Raw genomic sequence first — 14507 nt, 5'->3', positions numbered from 1 at the left:
TTTAATGCTGTAGGCTGTATAGGTTTTAGACAGCAAAAACAGCTGCAGCAACACTAACCCTACTTAAGCTATATGAACTAGACTCTTAATCTATTTTTAATGGACAAGTTTTTTTATGTGATTTAACTTAATTGAATATATGAATTGTGTAATTAGCCATCAATTTTCTTTTACTTATTCAGGTCCAGATTGTGATAATGAGATTAATTATATCATTAGAAACTGTTCTTATAAGATGCTGCAAAGCAAAGGAAAGATGTGATCTAATGATACATAATTGTTCTTCATAATATCCCCATTAAGTTTCTATAATACTATAATGTTCTGGTGTGTATCACCATGTAATGGGTATTAAACTGCATTATGTTTGGTGTGGTATTGTCTAAGAGTGTAGTAAATCAGACTTGGTGAACCCTATGAAACTTGAAACTTTATAAACAGGTCTTCCAGATACTTGCAGAAACCGTTCAATGAAGCCTAACAATTTTTCTCTCATTTACATCTAATAAGTGTAAAAGTTAACATAGAAACTTATTACATTAGAAATATAATTGTGAATCACTACAAGTCTGCTTTATCCTTGGATATACAATATACAATGGGAGGTTGGAAGTAATTCCACCAATATTGCACCTTAGATGCACTTTGGAAGGTAGTTAACTATAAGTAAAATGTATGAACTTTAAGGGATAATGCAAGATTGCAGAAATTATAATAATAAAAAAATAATAATAGAACTTTATTGATCTCACATTGGAGAAATTCCCCTCTACATTTAACCCATCCCCTTAGGGAGCAGTGGGCTGCCATTTTGCAGCACCCAGCGAGCAGTATGGGGTTAAGGGTCTTTGCTCAGGGACCCAGAGGGGCAGTCTGTGGGAGTGGTGATTGATCTCAGAACCTCAGGATTCCAAGCTCTGTGCCCTAACAACTAGGCTGCCATGCCCCCGATATTGCTATTAAACATTTTATCATCTTCTAGCTTCAGTGTAAACTGGGAAATGGTATAGATTAAGATGAAATACTGAGAACATTTACCCTGTATTTAAAGTACTGAACGCATTCGGACAGTATGTCCTTTCTCCAAGGAAAAATCTGTTGAATCTAAGACTGCAAGTTATGAGCTACAACTGTCTAAAAACACCATTGCAGCCTGTACCAAAATGAGCTGAAAGGCAACTCTGAGTGGATGAAGCAGATAATTTAAAAGTCAATCTAAAGTTTGCCAATCCCAGGGAAATGCAAGTTTAGTTCAAGTGATGCATTTGTGCAACACCACCAAATTGGTACTGTTTTCAACTAATCTAATTTGCACTTCACCCAATCTCACTTTTAGATATTGTTGTGACAAAACTTTAACTAACTCTGCTATACCCTATAAATAGGCAATCCATTATCATTGCTGGTCCACATGCTAATTAGCCCTTCACAATTGCGCTATACAGGGTGGCTCATTGATTTGGACAAAGAGCTTATGACTTCTGCTTGCTTGGTCAAGGAGGGAAAGACACCCTTGGAATAATGCTTGCTTGGTAGTGTGCACCGATGATATAAGAATGTCATCTTAAGTGCAAGAATTAAACTGGAATATTTGCTCCCACTTTAAAAGATGGAAAATAAAGGTGGAATTAATTTGTTCTTAGCTGATTTGGAAAAATATGAGGGCATCATCATCACAATGTGACTAGATTGTTTAGTGAAATAATCTGGAATACTTGAAATGTTAGATGGCTATAAAGTTTCCAAATTTCAGATTTTAAATTTGTATTAGGTGTATTTAACTGCTTTCCCTAACATTTTCCAAGTTTAAACTGAGTTATATTTATGCCAATGAACAGAGAGGAGAAAAGGGAGACCAAGGGATTGCTGGAATGCCTGGATTACCAGGAAGTCCGGTGAGTATCACCTCAAAAACCTCCAGATTAACCTTTATGGTCGAATTGGGTTTAGATGTAATGATTCAGTTAACAGCTAATGTAATGTCAAGGTAGTTCACAAAAAAGCCAAATGGGTCCATTTGCATTGGTTTTATTTCAGGGGAGACCAGGAATAGATGGGAAAAGAGGCCTGACTGGAAAAGATGTAAGAAATGCTTTATACATTTACAGTATTAAATGCCCAGTCTGTATTTTGTCTGTATTAACTTATAAAAAAAAATCTTAATTTTTTTTTCCAGGGTGAAAAAGGACCCAAAGGAGATGATGGAAAAAAGGTCTTTATAAAATATTTCAAAAGAAACATCAATTGTGGTTCCTTTTCTTTGACTGAAAACATTTATCTTAATTCAAGGGAGATAAAGGAGATTCAGGTGTGAATGTAAGTTGTTTTAAAAGTTCTGATATATAAACAAAAATTGCAATGTAAAAAGCTCAATGTTTAGTTTTATTACCTTCAATCTCTAACTTTTTATTTTCTTTAAAGGGGAAGGATGGAAACAAAGGGGAGCCAGGGCCTCCAGGCTTGCCTGGTAGGCAGGTGCTTGTCACTCCTGAGGTAGAAATGAACCCATGTTTTTATTTTGATTTCTTAATTAGCAGATGGAGACATCAGATCTGATGTCTGATATTTGAAACCTTTTAAATCTGTTACTGTGAGAGATTCAGGTCGAACCGAACTAATTCCTGGGTTATTTTTTTTCTTTTTAATGCTTCCCCCCCAACTAATTATAGGTATATTGATGCAATTACATCTCTCAATTTGACTTTTACTGCAAAATAAACAATATGTACATCATTTTAAATGGTGTTAAAATTTTACATTTATAAAATATTATGCTTGAAGTTGTATTAATATCAGGTGTTCTTTTTTCATTTGTGTACCATAAATCTTATGTTGAAATATAAGATCATCATCATAAAAAGCAAAAAAAAGAGAGAAAACCTTTGTTAAATACAACACATTTTTTCATGAATATCTCCTACATATGGTGAGCATCAACATCTATCAAGAAATTGTTGAGAAGAAAAACCTCAAAATACATAGCCTGATAAACCAGACTAAATGTGAGATTAAAAGTGTAATTTACTCGCAGGCAAAAATTATTTTGGCCGCTGGTGGGTGGGGACTAGTTTTCTAGGCTACAAAATACATACTTTTATGTCAAACTCTGAAAAGTGCTGTATAAAATATAAAATAAAAGGATGCAATACTAGAAGTGATGAATTGCTGATGTTTGTCTGTATAAGAAATAGTGAAAAAAAAACTTTAACAATTATAGTCTTCGTGTTTTCAGATCATATTTTCAAATGACTGTTCACGAAACGTATCATTTAGCCTAACATATGCTTAAACATTTTTTTTTTCATTTGCTTATTTATGTGGAACTATTTATGTTCAGGGATCCACAATTGATGAAATCCGGCAGGCATTTCCAATCCCGATGGGTCCACCAGGAGCTACTGTGAGTTTACCGTTTCTTCCTACACGTTTTCTGCATACACCACGAGGAACTCATAAATAATTGTATAGTCTTTCTGGTGTTGCTTGGCATAATTCCTGCATTTGCCTATATAGAATATAAATCCTTAATGAATGATAGCTGCATTATGCTTTTGCTTGCAACTGGCTATAGATAGAGAATGCATTGTAAGTGTGATGCCATGCATATTGGATAAATTCTCACAATGTTTCGCTCCTTTCTTTCTGTGTGTAGGGGGCACCAGGAATGAAGGTAAGATTGTAACACTGCTCATTTTGAATAAGGGTTTTCAAACAAACAAGGCAGTTGTGGCCTGATACTTTTTCATGTTTTTCAGGGTGATAAAGGTGAACAAGGCCTGAAAGGGGATAAGGTAGTTAATGCTGAATTATATGTGGAACATATGGACATTAACATTGCCTTTTTATGCTGTATATTAACGCACATGTCTATGCAGGGTGATGCTGGAGCTCCTGGAAAGTCTCTGGAGATGAAGGTTGAATAAATGACATTCTGATTCTTCCTCTGGGATATTTGCTGAAGGTTTATAAGATTGAATATCTAGAAATATTTGTTTCTATTTTAGGACATTGAGAGGATGTTTGAAGATTATGGAATAAGGGTAAGCTTTGAACATCACCATGTACATAATGGCCTCATGAAAATAGTAATGGTGAAAGAGCAGAACTGCAAAACATATAGTAAATAAAGCATTTGTTCCCCAGCTGCCTCTGTTGAAGGCTTTGATTGACAGGCTGCTGCAGGACGGTATAGAGGAGCTGCTTCATGTGCTCATTTCATCCAAGAAAAAGGAAAAAACAGACACTCACACCTCCAATGTCATCACTGAGTACACAGTACGTAATGTGAAACTGAATTTTTTTTTCTTACTCATGTCCTTTGTTCCCTCAGAGGCTTTAAACTGTCAGGGTAGAAACAATAGAAATAAAATATATAGACAGTCAGTGGAGATTTTGGTATGAAAATTCTTATGAGGCCACAGGCTATTCCCAACAGGAAATTTGACAATGTAATCCAAACATAGACGTATTACACTGAGCCTCACTTGAAGTACAGATACAACTTGCTTTGCACAAGTGCTAAATCACACAGTAATAACTATGTGACAAAGTGTGTTTAAGAATCCCCACATTATTTACTGACAACTAGAAGCAAACTGTTGCTGTCCATGGTGCTGACAGAAACTGAATGCATCGCCTGCATTGTATGAAGGATTTGATCGACTAAATTAAACAACACAGCCAACGACAACAAAGACGTGCCGTATCAAGTCAAAGCTGTTAAGAAGATAGATTAGGAACCCGCTGCAAAAAGAAATATAATATATTCTTCTCTTTAATTCCTGCAATAGTCAATGATCAATAAAGCATAGCCATATTTGACTTACCAATAATTGCTGTTAATAGTCAATTAGTCTGTGGATAAATTATTTTCATGGGACAGCATTACCAGCACATTCAGTCTTTGTTATCCGGTTTCATTCCAATTAAATATTCTCTTCAGAGAGAAATTTCTCTCATATTCAGTGCTTGTCACTAGTATTTTGGTATTGATTTAAAGAATGGTCAAGGCTTCTTGGGTTGTTTTTACTAATGGGCTTCATCAGAGAAAGTATTGAGTTGTCTTTACTGAGTTTCCTGTGGTGATAGAGAGACATCAACTTAGTTTTTAGCTTTACCTAATTTATTTTTGGCTAGTGTTTAATCGCAAATTCCAATCTACCCGCTGAAAACAACTTCACAAACCTAGAGAAGAGTGCGCAATCAATACGCTTTAATGCAATAAAATCGACAATCTTGGTGTGCCTCTGCTCCACTTGACTCACCAGTGTTACAGGCCAGCTCATCAGCCTTTTAGTCTTTTTTTACATGTCATGCCAAATTATTATTTTTTGACTAATCAGAGGAGTAATTATCTTTATTGTAAACTTTCTAGAGTTCCTTGAAATTTGACCTCACCAGCCAGCCACTGACAGAACTGGACACTGAGGACAGAGATTTAGAGGACCAGCTTGGTGATACTTTGTCATCCGTAAGTATTCATTACTGTAAGAACTAAGCAGTAAGAATTTAAAATCCTCAAACTAGAAGGAAAAATTCACAGCTCCTGCCTAAAGTTTATACCCACTGACCATATTTCTGGAATCAAATATTTCCCTTTCAAGAAAAAGAAAAAACATTAAATATACAATTTATTGATTTATTAAAACAAAAACATTATTAAAACAAAAGCATTTGCATTCAAAATAGAACAAGAATTAAATATATATGAATACATTTCTCCTAATATTTGGTTATCTGACCCATAGTGCATTGCACATCTGACATAATTCTCTCTGCATATTTTAAGAATTATATTAAAGAATTGTAAGATTTTAGTTACTTGTAAGTTCAAATTGTTGTTTTATCTGTAGTTGCTAGAGACCTGACTTATAAAATTAGTCTGCAAATTATTGAATAAGGTTGAGGTTTGGTAGCTTTCATTCTGGAAGCTTAACTTGGGGAATGTTGACACTGCTACCCGGCTGCTGCACAATGGCAGCCCACGGCTCTCCAAGGCGATGGGTCAAATGAAGAGAGTGAATTTTCCCATTGTGGGACATTAAAGGGATTTACTTTTTTTTATTAAAATTTTTATTTTTTATGCATGTTTGCGTTATTATCACATCCATCCATATAACCCAAAGTGTCCCTCTCATGTGCATTGATTGCTAATGGACAAAGGCGCGTGAATAACAGTGTGGGAACTGCACAGTGCCGAAGCAATACCTGCTCCATGATTCCTTTTTTCTTTTTTCGTAACAGGGAAGAAATTTACTTTTAAGTCCAAGAGTTTTTAGAAATAATTTTTTTCTCAAAAATGGAAAAATTTACTCATGCTCGCAAAACTCACAGATGTGACAGAATTTGATAAGTCTTAAAAAGCACTAAGAGTAGTTTTGTGTCACTGATTTGATGAACATGAATCTTTATTGGTTTGTTAAATGAAATTCCACACATGCACTTTAAGAAAATGCAAAGCAGCAGTGTCAAACACAGCAGTACGATGGAACCCTTTTAACTAAGCACCTTTCATTCAATTGTTTCTCAAAAGGATCCTTTGTCTGAAACTCTGGAGGGTCCGACATTGTGGACCATGACTACAGTAGATGGAGAAGAGAAATTAAATGATATTGAGACCAAATTAACAGGATCCAAAGAGACGGGAGAAGAAGAATGGGATAGGGCCGAAGAGTCATCACTTAAAAGGAATCAGACTCTGGTCAACTCTACTTTGAACTATACGAATGAGGTAAAGGATTTTTTGACATTGTTGGAAACGATTCAATGCTGTTCATTGCTGTGATTTGTTGTTATTCTGTTTCATTTGTCATTTTCCTCTTTATTGTAAAATAATAATTACGGGTAATGTAGTTAAATTAAATAGGAATAAAAACATATATATTTTGTATCTACCTTTGACATTTTTTATCCTTTAATGTTCCATTAAAATATTCAAATATGATTCAGTGAATAAGACCAAAGCGTTTGTGTTAATGACAATTTTTATCTATTTCTCTCACCTGATCCCACAAATGTTCAGAATTTGTATATTTGTTTTTAGACAGTCTCAGGGTTGCCTAAAACTGTTCTGGAGACTGTTCTCCTCACTCAGGATGACCCACTGAAGAAGAACGCTGCACCAAAGAAGAAGAACAGGGGACATGGGAAAGTAAAGCTGCCATTGCTTTCTCAGTAACAAAATCTAAACATGCATAAAGCTCATAAAGCTACTCTGTCAGTTTAAATTAATGCCCATATTTAATGGACCACATTTGCCTTTGATGTTTTAGCTCAAAATGCACAAATACTTTAATTGATGTGATATCATTTTTTAAAGACATGAAAATATTTACTTTTCTGTGCAGAAATTTGACATTTATCTAAACCACTTTGTAATAATATTGTTGTAGAATTATACAAGCATGGATGCACTAATAAGAGAAAACGAGTATAGCGTAGTCATTATACTTTGAAGTTTTTCACCTTAATATAGCTCAGAACAGTGATAAATGACTAATTTTTAACCAGCTCCAAAAAATACTTGCGAATGGCTTTGCATTTTTTATCAACTGAATAATTTTTGTCACAATTCAACTGAATATATTTATAGAAATTCATGTCAATGGGCTAAAATTCAAAGGCTTTGTGGTGGTTGAAATAAATGGCTGTAAACAATTTTGATTTGATATCACCGATATTTTTGCATTAATCTTGATTATCATTAACTACTTTTGATTTTAATCTTAACTTATCAACCATAGTTTTACCAAAATCTAAAGCATGAAGAACTTTTACTTTTTTTCTCTCTCATTGACTGTTGACTTCTTAACCAGGGCAAAGGAAATAAAGGACGGCATAAGAGGCAGAGACATCGCCTGGTAAATGTCCTTAAAGGGGGTTAAACTAAAACGGGAAACTGAACTAATATTTTGATTAAACTAAACATAAACAAAGAAATTAGGGGTGTAACGAAACCTTCTAACATAAAAACAGCATTTCTGGTCAATGTGATATCATTCTAACGAAATTATAATCAGTACAGCATAACATTGGCAAAATTATTTTACCCAGAATGAACTGTCCCCCCACATCGCTCCCTTGGTTCTAAACACAAGTATAGGTTGAAATATAAAAAAAAAAATTAGACTACCCTTTATAAAGCTAATGCATCATAAACTGATCAACATTTGATCAACCCTGCAGTCAGTGCCAGCTTGTGGTATTTTTTATACTTATGGATCAGCAAAATGTATTGTTAATTATAATGCACTGCACATAACTATGCAGCTATTTCTTTGTATTTACTCTTCTAACAACTGAGCATAAAATTATGACAACTAACACTGCATATAATTCTTTATTAGTCCAAACCATGGATGTGAGCTGTGTTGGTTTAAATATGGTGGTCCAGGGAGACATAGAAAAAGGTGACTGAGCAACATATTTTAAAACAGCATATCTGTTGTCAACATATTTTCTATTTTATTCATTTGCATGCAGGGTGGTAAGTGTTCCATAGTTTTCTAAAAGTTTTGACACAAAGTCATTTGAAATTCATTTGATTTTATTTTTTGTTGTTTGTTATTGAATATTTTTAAGCCCAATTTATAATATGTCTAAAGTTAGATAGTATATTGAGTATTGTTGCTGTTAAAATAACATACAAACATATATTAAATATGCAAGACTGAAAGAAACTGTTCATGATTACCTGATTTTTTTTTTTTTTTTTCCCCTTTTGAAAGTCTAGATTTTCTTGCAAGGGTCCAGTTCCATGGCTCACTGCATCCTGCTTCTGCACTACAAACAATATATTTCATAACAGACATAATTTTCAGAAATATTTTCTACACAATAAGATGATATTGGTTCTTTCTGTTTGAAATTAAAACTGAAGGTAAAAAGCATAAAAGAGGAAAGGGGAAAAAGGGCATTCAGTCTTTGTCTGATAAAACATGTATAAGCTTTTAGCTATTCTTAGGAGTACCATTTAAGCTTGACCTCCTGCTGTGTTAGGTTTGAGATTTGTTTTATGAAGTAAAAAAAGGAAGAGGTAGTTTAGTTTTTGTGTTTTGTGGAAGGAGCCCATTATTGAAGACAACTTAGTTTACAGTTCTTAATCATACACCATGAATTGAAAATACTTGGTGCTGCTAAATTTTGCTTTACACTGACTGACCCTCTTATCGGTCATAAATTGTGATAATGGTGCCATAGCTTCAGTCTTCTAAGGTGATAAAGAACAACGGCATAGCTTTAGGATTTTTACTTTGTTGGAAAAAAATGAAGGTTCCTAATTTACCAAAATTACATTGCTAAACCATCATCTTGTCTGGTTTTCTTACATAAAGTGCCTTATCCCATCTTGTAAACTGAATGAACCGTTACACCCCTAATTTCAACTAACAGTTTTCTCCCTACTAAAGCTAAAAACAGACTGCTTTGCGATTCTAACATGATTTAAAAACAATTTAACAAGAAATAACCACTCCTTTACAAAATTTGAAGGAATTATAACAAATTATTAACACATTCTAACTACAACACTCCCATTAAATTCTTTTATGGATGTTTCTTTGTATAACATGAAGCATGTTCTTGTTGCAATACATATATGTCTCTAATTATACTGTTGACTATTTAATGCAGTTTCTTGGGTTTCGCTCTCCTCAACCACACAAACTATGTAAATGTTAATCCAATTTCAAAACATCCTATTTTAATTGTACTTTTTTATCTTTTCAGATAAGTAATGAGCAAAAAGAAGAAGAAAATGAGGAATTTTATGGCAGCGAAGAATACACTTATGAATATGAGGTAGGCCGCTTTTGCACTAAATTAGTAATTCAGGCTCTGCTGGAAACTTTCTCTTAAATGTGATGTTAATGATGTGGATTTTCTTACTCAAAGCACCGGGGATGTAGAGAGGCTCCCATCCCCCAGTTATCTCTAAGGATTCAAATATATCTGTGCCCACATGAATACTGGAAAACGTTGATTAATAACACACCCACTACCTCAATTTAATCATTAGGGATGAATTAGTTTGTCATTTCCGCTCTCTGTATCTGCTGTGTACTTTGTATGATGGATTTTCATGTTTAAAATTTGTGTTGAGAAAAGTTGTTCTCTACTTTGAAAACAGGAAGAACCTCTCCCTGATGAAGAAACAGTCTCTTGGGCGAGGACAGAGAAAACAGAGGTACTTTTTCTTCAAACAGGATGTTTTCATCTGTGACAGCTGGACTGAGTATAAATGTTATGATTCATATTTAATGTAGATTATGCTGAATGCTTCCCTGCATGTGCCTTGAAGTCCAAACAGTAGAATTCCCAAGTCCTCGGCATGAAAACAAAGCATAAACTATGTGCTTCAAATAATAAACAAAATAACTGCTGTTATAATAGAGATTTTTAGTGTAATCATCCTCTTAAATTAATCTGCATAGGAGGAGCAGTTATCCACTCAACTTCCTCCCCAGTTTGAAACCTCCAGTCGTCCTCTAGCCACTGACCAGGAAACGAATGCTCAGGTAACTACACATTATCCATGACGTACCTCCTTATTTCAGCCTGGTCATCCAGCACAAGGACACATCCATAAAACGAAAGGCTTCCACTTCGTTCCATTAAAAAAAACGATACAGGAATATATTATTTAAGCAGTTTAGGAATGTCCCCTGTGTGTTATTCAAGGAAAGTTAATTTTCTCTCTGGAAAGTAAACTTTTCTAAGGTTTTCACCCAAAGATAAAGTCAGAAGGGATGTATCTCTATAGTGTTATTTCATTTATATGCTTGGAAATATTTAAATCTACTAGATATTTTTCAGATTTTGCCTCATTATGAACAGAAAGCTCTCTGTATGTCCCTTGGGTGTGTTATAGACTTATCCGAACTAACATGTAATGAGTAACAGGAACATTATTTATGGATTTCATAATGAGTTTGCCACTCAGTGATAGAATCAGCTTTTGCTGCATTAACACGCACCACTGCATAAGTGATCTTCTTACCACTTCTGTTTTAAAATTGCTGAAGCTCAATGAAATTTGCATACGAGCGATGGTAACCATACATTTTGAAGTTTGCTGCACTTTATCAACAGGCTTATGGTCTTTACTTAGACTTAGCCATTCTCAAATGTTTTTGTTTCATTCTGGTTTAGCTCTGTCTGTTTACAGTAGTTGCCATCCTGCTGCATGGTAAATCTCTGCCCATCTTTCATAAAGTTTTTGAAATGAGGATTGCAAATCCCAGTAGGATGCAGAGGTACTGCAGAGGTGTCTTGATATATTGTCTAAACCAAATGAAAAAAAAAATCAGAAGACACCAAAGAAAAAGTTGAGTAAATCTTTGGGAGGTAGATAAACCCAGTTTTATAATCAGTACCTTTGCATACTGCATCAACAAGTTAATGGTGACTATTGAAACTGGTTCCTCACTTGCAAACTAGAGGCAAATGCCCATTGCGGCATTCTTAGTACTCTCGTGATCCCTTATGTTCTCAGGCTGTCATGCTCACAATAGCAGGATTGTAAGAGTTAGACAAGGATCTGTCACCTTGCTTAATAACAGGCGATTTCACAGAAAAGGCTTCCTTTAGTCCTCCCTCATTAGGATTAGAACATCACCATCCTTAAAAGAGTAAACCGCTGGCCTGCAGAAGAGTGTAAACGATGTAAAGAGTAAATCTTTAGGCTCAAGAAGTCTTCCACATGGGGAAACACAAAGAACCCAACTACAAGACTTGGTCAACTTGTTTTCTTCCTACCAGGAATACTAAAATAGAACATAGTGAAAACTGCAATTTTGCTTGAAAGAGGAACATACTTTAATACTTTTATATTACCACCACACAAGTATCAAAGGTTTACATTATGGCCAGACTTAGTGATGACTTTGGAGTTGGTTTATATTCATTTTGTTGTATATTTTCAGATGGGATTAGTTCTAATACCCTCTGGCATTTACAGGTTAATACCAGACACACATCAGGGATGAACTTGGGAAATGTACGTGGTACAAGCCTAGTTATTGCCATGTCATTGGATTTTCCCACTCTTTAGCTGCCCGCAGGTCCTACAGAGTTACAGCTGTGTGACTCTCTTTCCGTTTTTTTACTTTCGGTTTGATAAAGCACATAAATCACATCTTGGGATATTGTTTGGTAACTTCATCATCCTTTTCTCACTACTTTTTTGATGATCTGCCTGCTGTGTTTCTTTGTCTTCCTAATCCTTTTTTAAAAATGCTTCTACCAAACCCCCAGGAGTAGATGCACTAACTGGACAAAAAGCATCACAGAAACTGATTCTACATCCTGATTAAGAGTTTTGTTGAGGGAATGATTTGCAATTAATTTAGGTAAATCAGAGTAAAAATAAGCAGAATACATATTGGAACACCATCTTTTGGGGATTTTAGGTCAAGAATGTCTTTACCTCCATAGTTAAGTGATAAATATGCTACGTTTTGTTCTTGACCAAAGTCTTGATAAAATCATAAAGGTTTTTATTTGTAATATGGTTACATGTGAAAGCAAAAGGGGGTAGGGATACTTTTAGCTGCTGGAGAACTGTTGGTAATGTTATCACATGTACGCATCCTTCAGGTGTGAATGTGCATAAATGATTGCTTGACTTTTTGTCAGACATTGTAACTTGAGTTTGAGACATACCAGCATGTGGCTGTTAAAGAAAAAAATATTTTAGCATTTGAATAGGTTATGTTCCTGTGTCTCTTCCCAATAAATAGTAAAAAGATGCATTTTAAATATGTTAATTTTAACTTTCAACTTAGTATATGTTACAGTATGCCCCTTGTTCTACTTATGTCAAGAGTTTGCATGTAATTGTGTTTTTTTTTTTAGTTTGTAGGGTTTCGAACGACTGCCAGTGTTAGCTTTAAAGGCATACTGTGTAACATTTTGCCACTAGAGGCGCTAGACCTGTAACTGTACGTATTTTACTTCTACTAAACAACAAAAGTCATAACAAAGACATATGACTGTATACTAGGAGCAAAGTTTTAACTTTACTCTAATTATAGCGTTAAGAAAAGAGTTTTTACATCCAGCTACTTCTTTCAGCCTGCGTCAACGAACAACTCTTGTTTTTCCTCACGTACGATCTTGTTCACTTTTTCTCTTTTTCGCCTCCTCAGAAGGCTGTATATTAGTCTGAGAAATAATTTAAAATAACTCACATGCGGTGTGCCTTTAATCTAAAAATTGTATTTCTGTCATCCTTATGGCAAATATGTTTATGTGGCTATAGCCACATTTGGAATAAATTACAAAAACAAACTTGGAGAAGCATGACAAATAAGTTTTGTGGTAAATATTTATTTCTAAAGTCTTAATTTTGAACTTAAATTCCATTACATTTATGTGCAATATTTGAATTTTTTGCTATATTTCGATAAGGATATTTATTATTTGACTGATTTGACATTTTTATGTGTGATTTTTATCACTACATAACTTTTAATAGTTGGTGGATGATATTAGACCAGCATTGCTCTGCATTTATGTTTATAATGTTGTGAATTTACAAATAAATTAAAGAAAAAACAACTTATGAGCATCACAGCTTTTTGTTGCTGTGTGTTGGAACAGCCAGTAGTCCAAGGTGTATCCCAACACACAGTAAGAAGCTCCTCCCATGAAAAAAATTAGAAAATTAGAATTGATTTAAGACATTATTAAAAATTATTATAATACTTATTACTTCAATTGTATTTCTTTTTCTTCTTTTTTTATACCCAGGAGAGTTTTAAGCTAAAACATATTTCTAATGCTACCCTTTGATTTTGTTCTCCTTAGATTATTACAACACCAACAGTCTCTCCATTACAGCTTAAGGCTGGTGTAGAAAAGGTGAGGAGGGAATCATGCTGTTTCATTGTTGGTTTTTGTCCTTTAAAAAGCAAAACGCTGTTACTGTAAAAGGGCTGTCTATTTAAGTCTGTGTCTCTCAGAAACATTACATAAAACCTACCCTGTCAAATTTGACAAAAATTGATATTAAAGTGAAAATGGGCAAATTAAGATTGCTAACATTTTGGTGTGACCTTACTTTTGCTTCAATTTCAAAATAGGCCTTCAGGCTTGAAATTGTTGGTCCTTTTTAGTTGTAATTGCAACATTTATACTCTGTATGATGCTTCACTTTTGTAGCTATCCATATTTAAGATTTGTTCTGCTTGTACCACCAGGAAAATGTGGCACTGCCTACTCCTCCAGCAACAGGAGAACCAGATGAGGTACAGGTTCCATTTTAAATCTTATAGATTTATTTAAAACCAATTTTTCCCTAAATCTTTGCATGCTTTGGATTCAAAATCTTTGAACCCTTCACATGTCATAAGGTCATAATCTTTGAACCCTTCACATGTCATAAGGTCATAGGTCATAATAGATAACATTTTCAGCTTTGAAAAACTCCAAACCTAAGTTAATCTGAAAATATGCTGCAAGACTGAGTTTCAAATGTTTCACAAAGAAGAATGGGCAAAAGTTGGAAT

At 34.4% G+C, this 14507-nt stretch overlaps 1 protein-coding gene across 4 annotated transcripts in view; it reads left to right on the top strand.

The window, feature by feature from the left end:
* col7a1l (collagen type VII alpha 1-like) overlaps nt 1-14507 on the top strand; it is a 117975-nt gene that overhangs the window by 58609 nt on the left and 44859 nt on the right. Inside the window, exons 59-78 of one of the 4 annotated variants that reach the window (XM_038298510.1) lie at nt 1839-1895; nt 2038-2082; nt 2177-2212; nt 2290-2316; nt 2422-2493; nt 3338-3400; nt 3653-3670; nt 3756-3791; nt 3876-3914; nt 4005-4040; nt 4144-4275; nt 5375-5470; nt 6533-6730; nt 7043-7150; nt 7815-7859; nt 9727-9798; nt 10127-10183; nt 10431-10514; nt 13807-13860; nt 14199-14246. In XM_038298510.1, coding sequence (XP_038154438.1) covers nt 1839-1895; nt 2038-2082; nt 2177-2212; nt 2290-2316; nt 2422-2493; nt 3338-3400; nt 3653-3670; nt 3756-3791; nt 3876-3914; nt 4005-4040; nt 4144-4275; nt 5375-5470; nt 6533-6730; nt 7043-7150; nt 7815-7859; nt 9727-9798; nt 10127-10183; nt 10431-10514; nt 13807-13860; nt 14199-14246 — 1323 coding nt within the window. The remainder of the gene's footprint in view (nt 1-1838; nt 1896-2037; nt 2083-2176; nt 2213-2289; nt 2317-2421; nt 2494-3337; nt 3401-3652; nt 3671-3755; nt 3792-3875; nt 3915-4004; nt 4041-4143; nt 4276-5374; nt 5471-6532; nt 6731-7042; nt 7151-7814; nt 7860-9726; nt 9799-10126; nt 10184-10430; nt 10515-13806; nt 13861-14198; nt 14247-14507) is intronic. The other 3 variants (XM_038298488.1, XM_038298495.1, XM_038298502.1) reach the window with 3 other exon arrangements.

This window comes from Cyprinodon tularosa, unplaced genomic scaffold (genome assembly GCF_016077235.1).
Source record: "Cyprinodon tularosa strain WSP-4 unplaced genomic scaffold, ASM1607723v1 ctg111, whole genome shotgun sequence".
Lineage (NCBI taxonomy): Eukaryota > Metazoa > Chordata > Actinopteri > Cyprinodontiformes > Cyprinodontidae > Cyprinodon > Cyprinodon tularosa.
The sequence above is the reverse complement of the archived record's forward strand: the minus strand, read 5'-3'. Positions and strand labels throughout refer to the sequence as shown.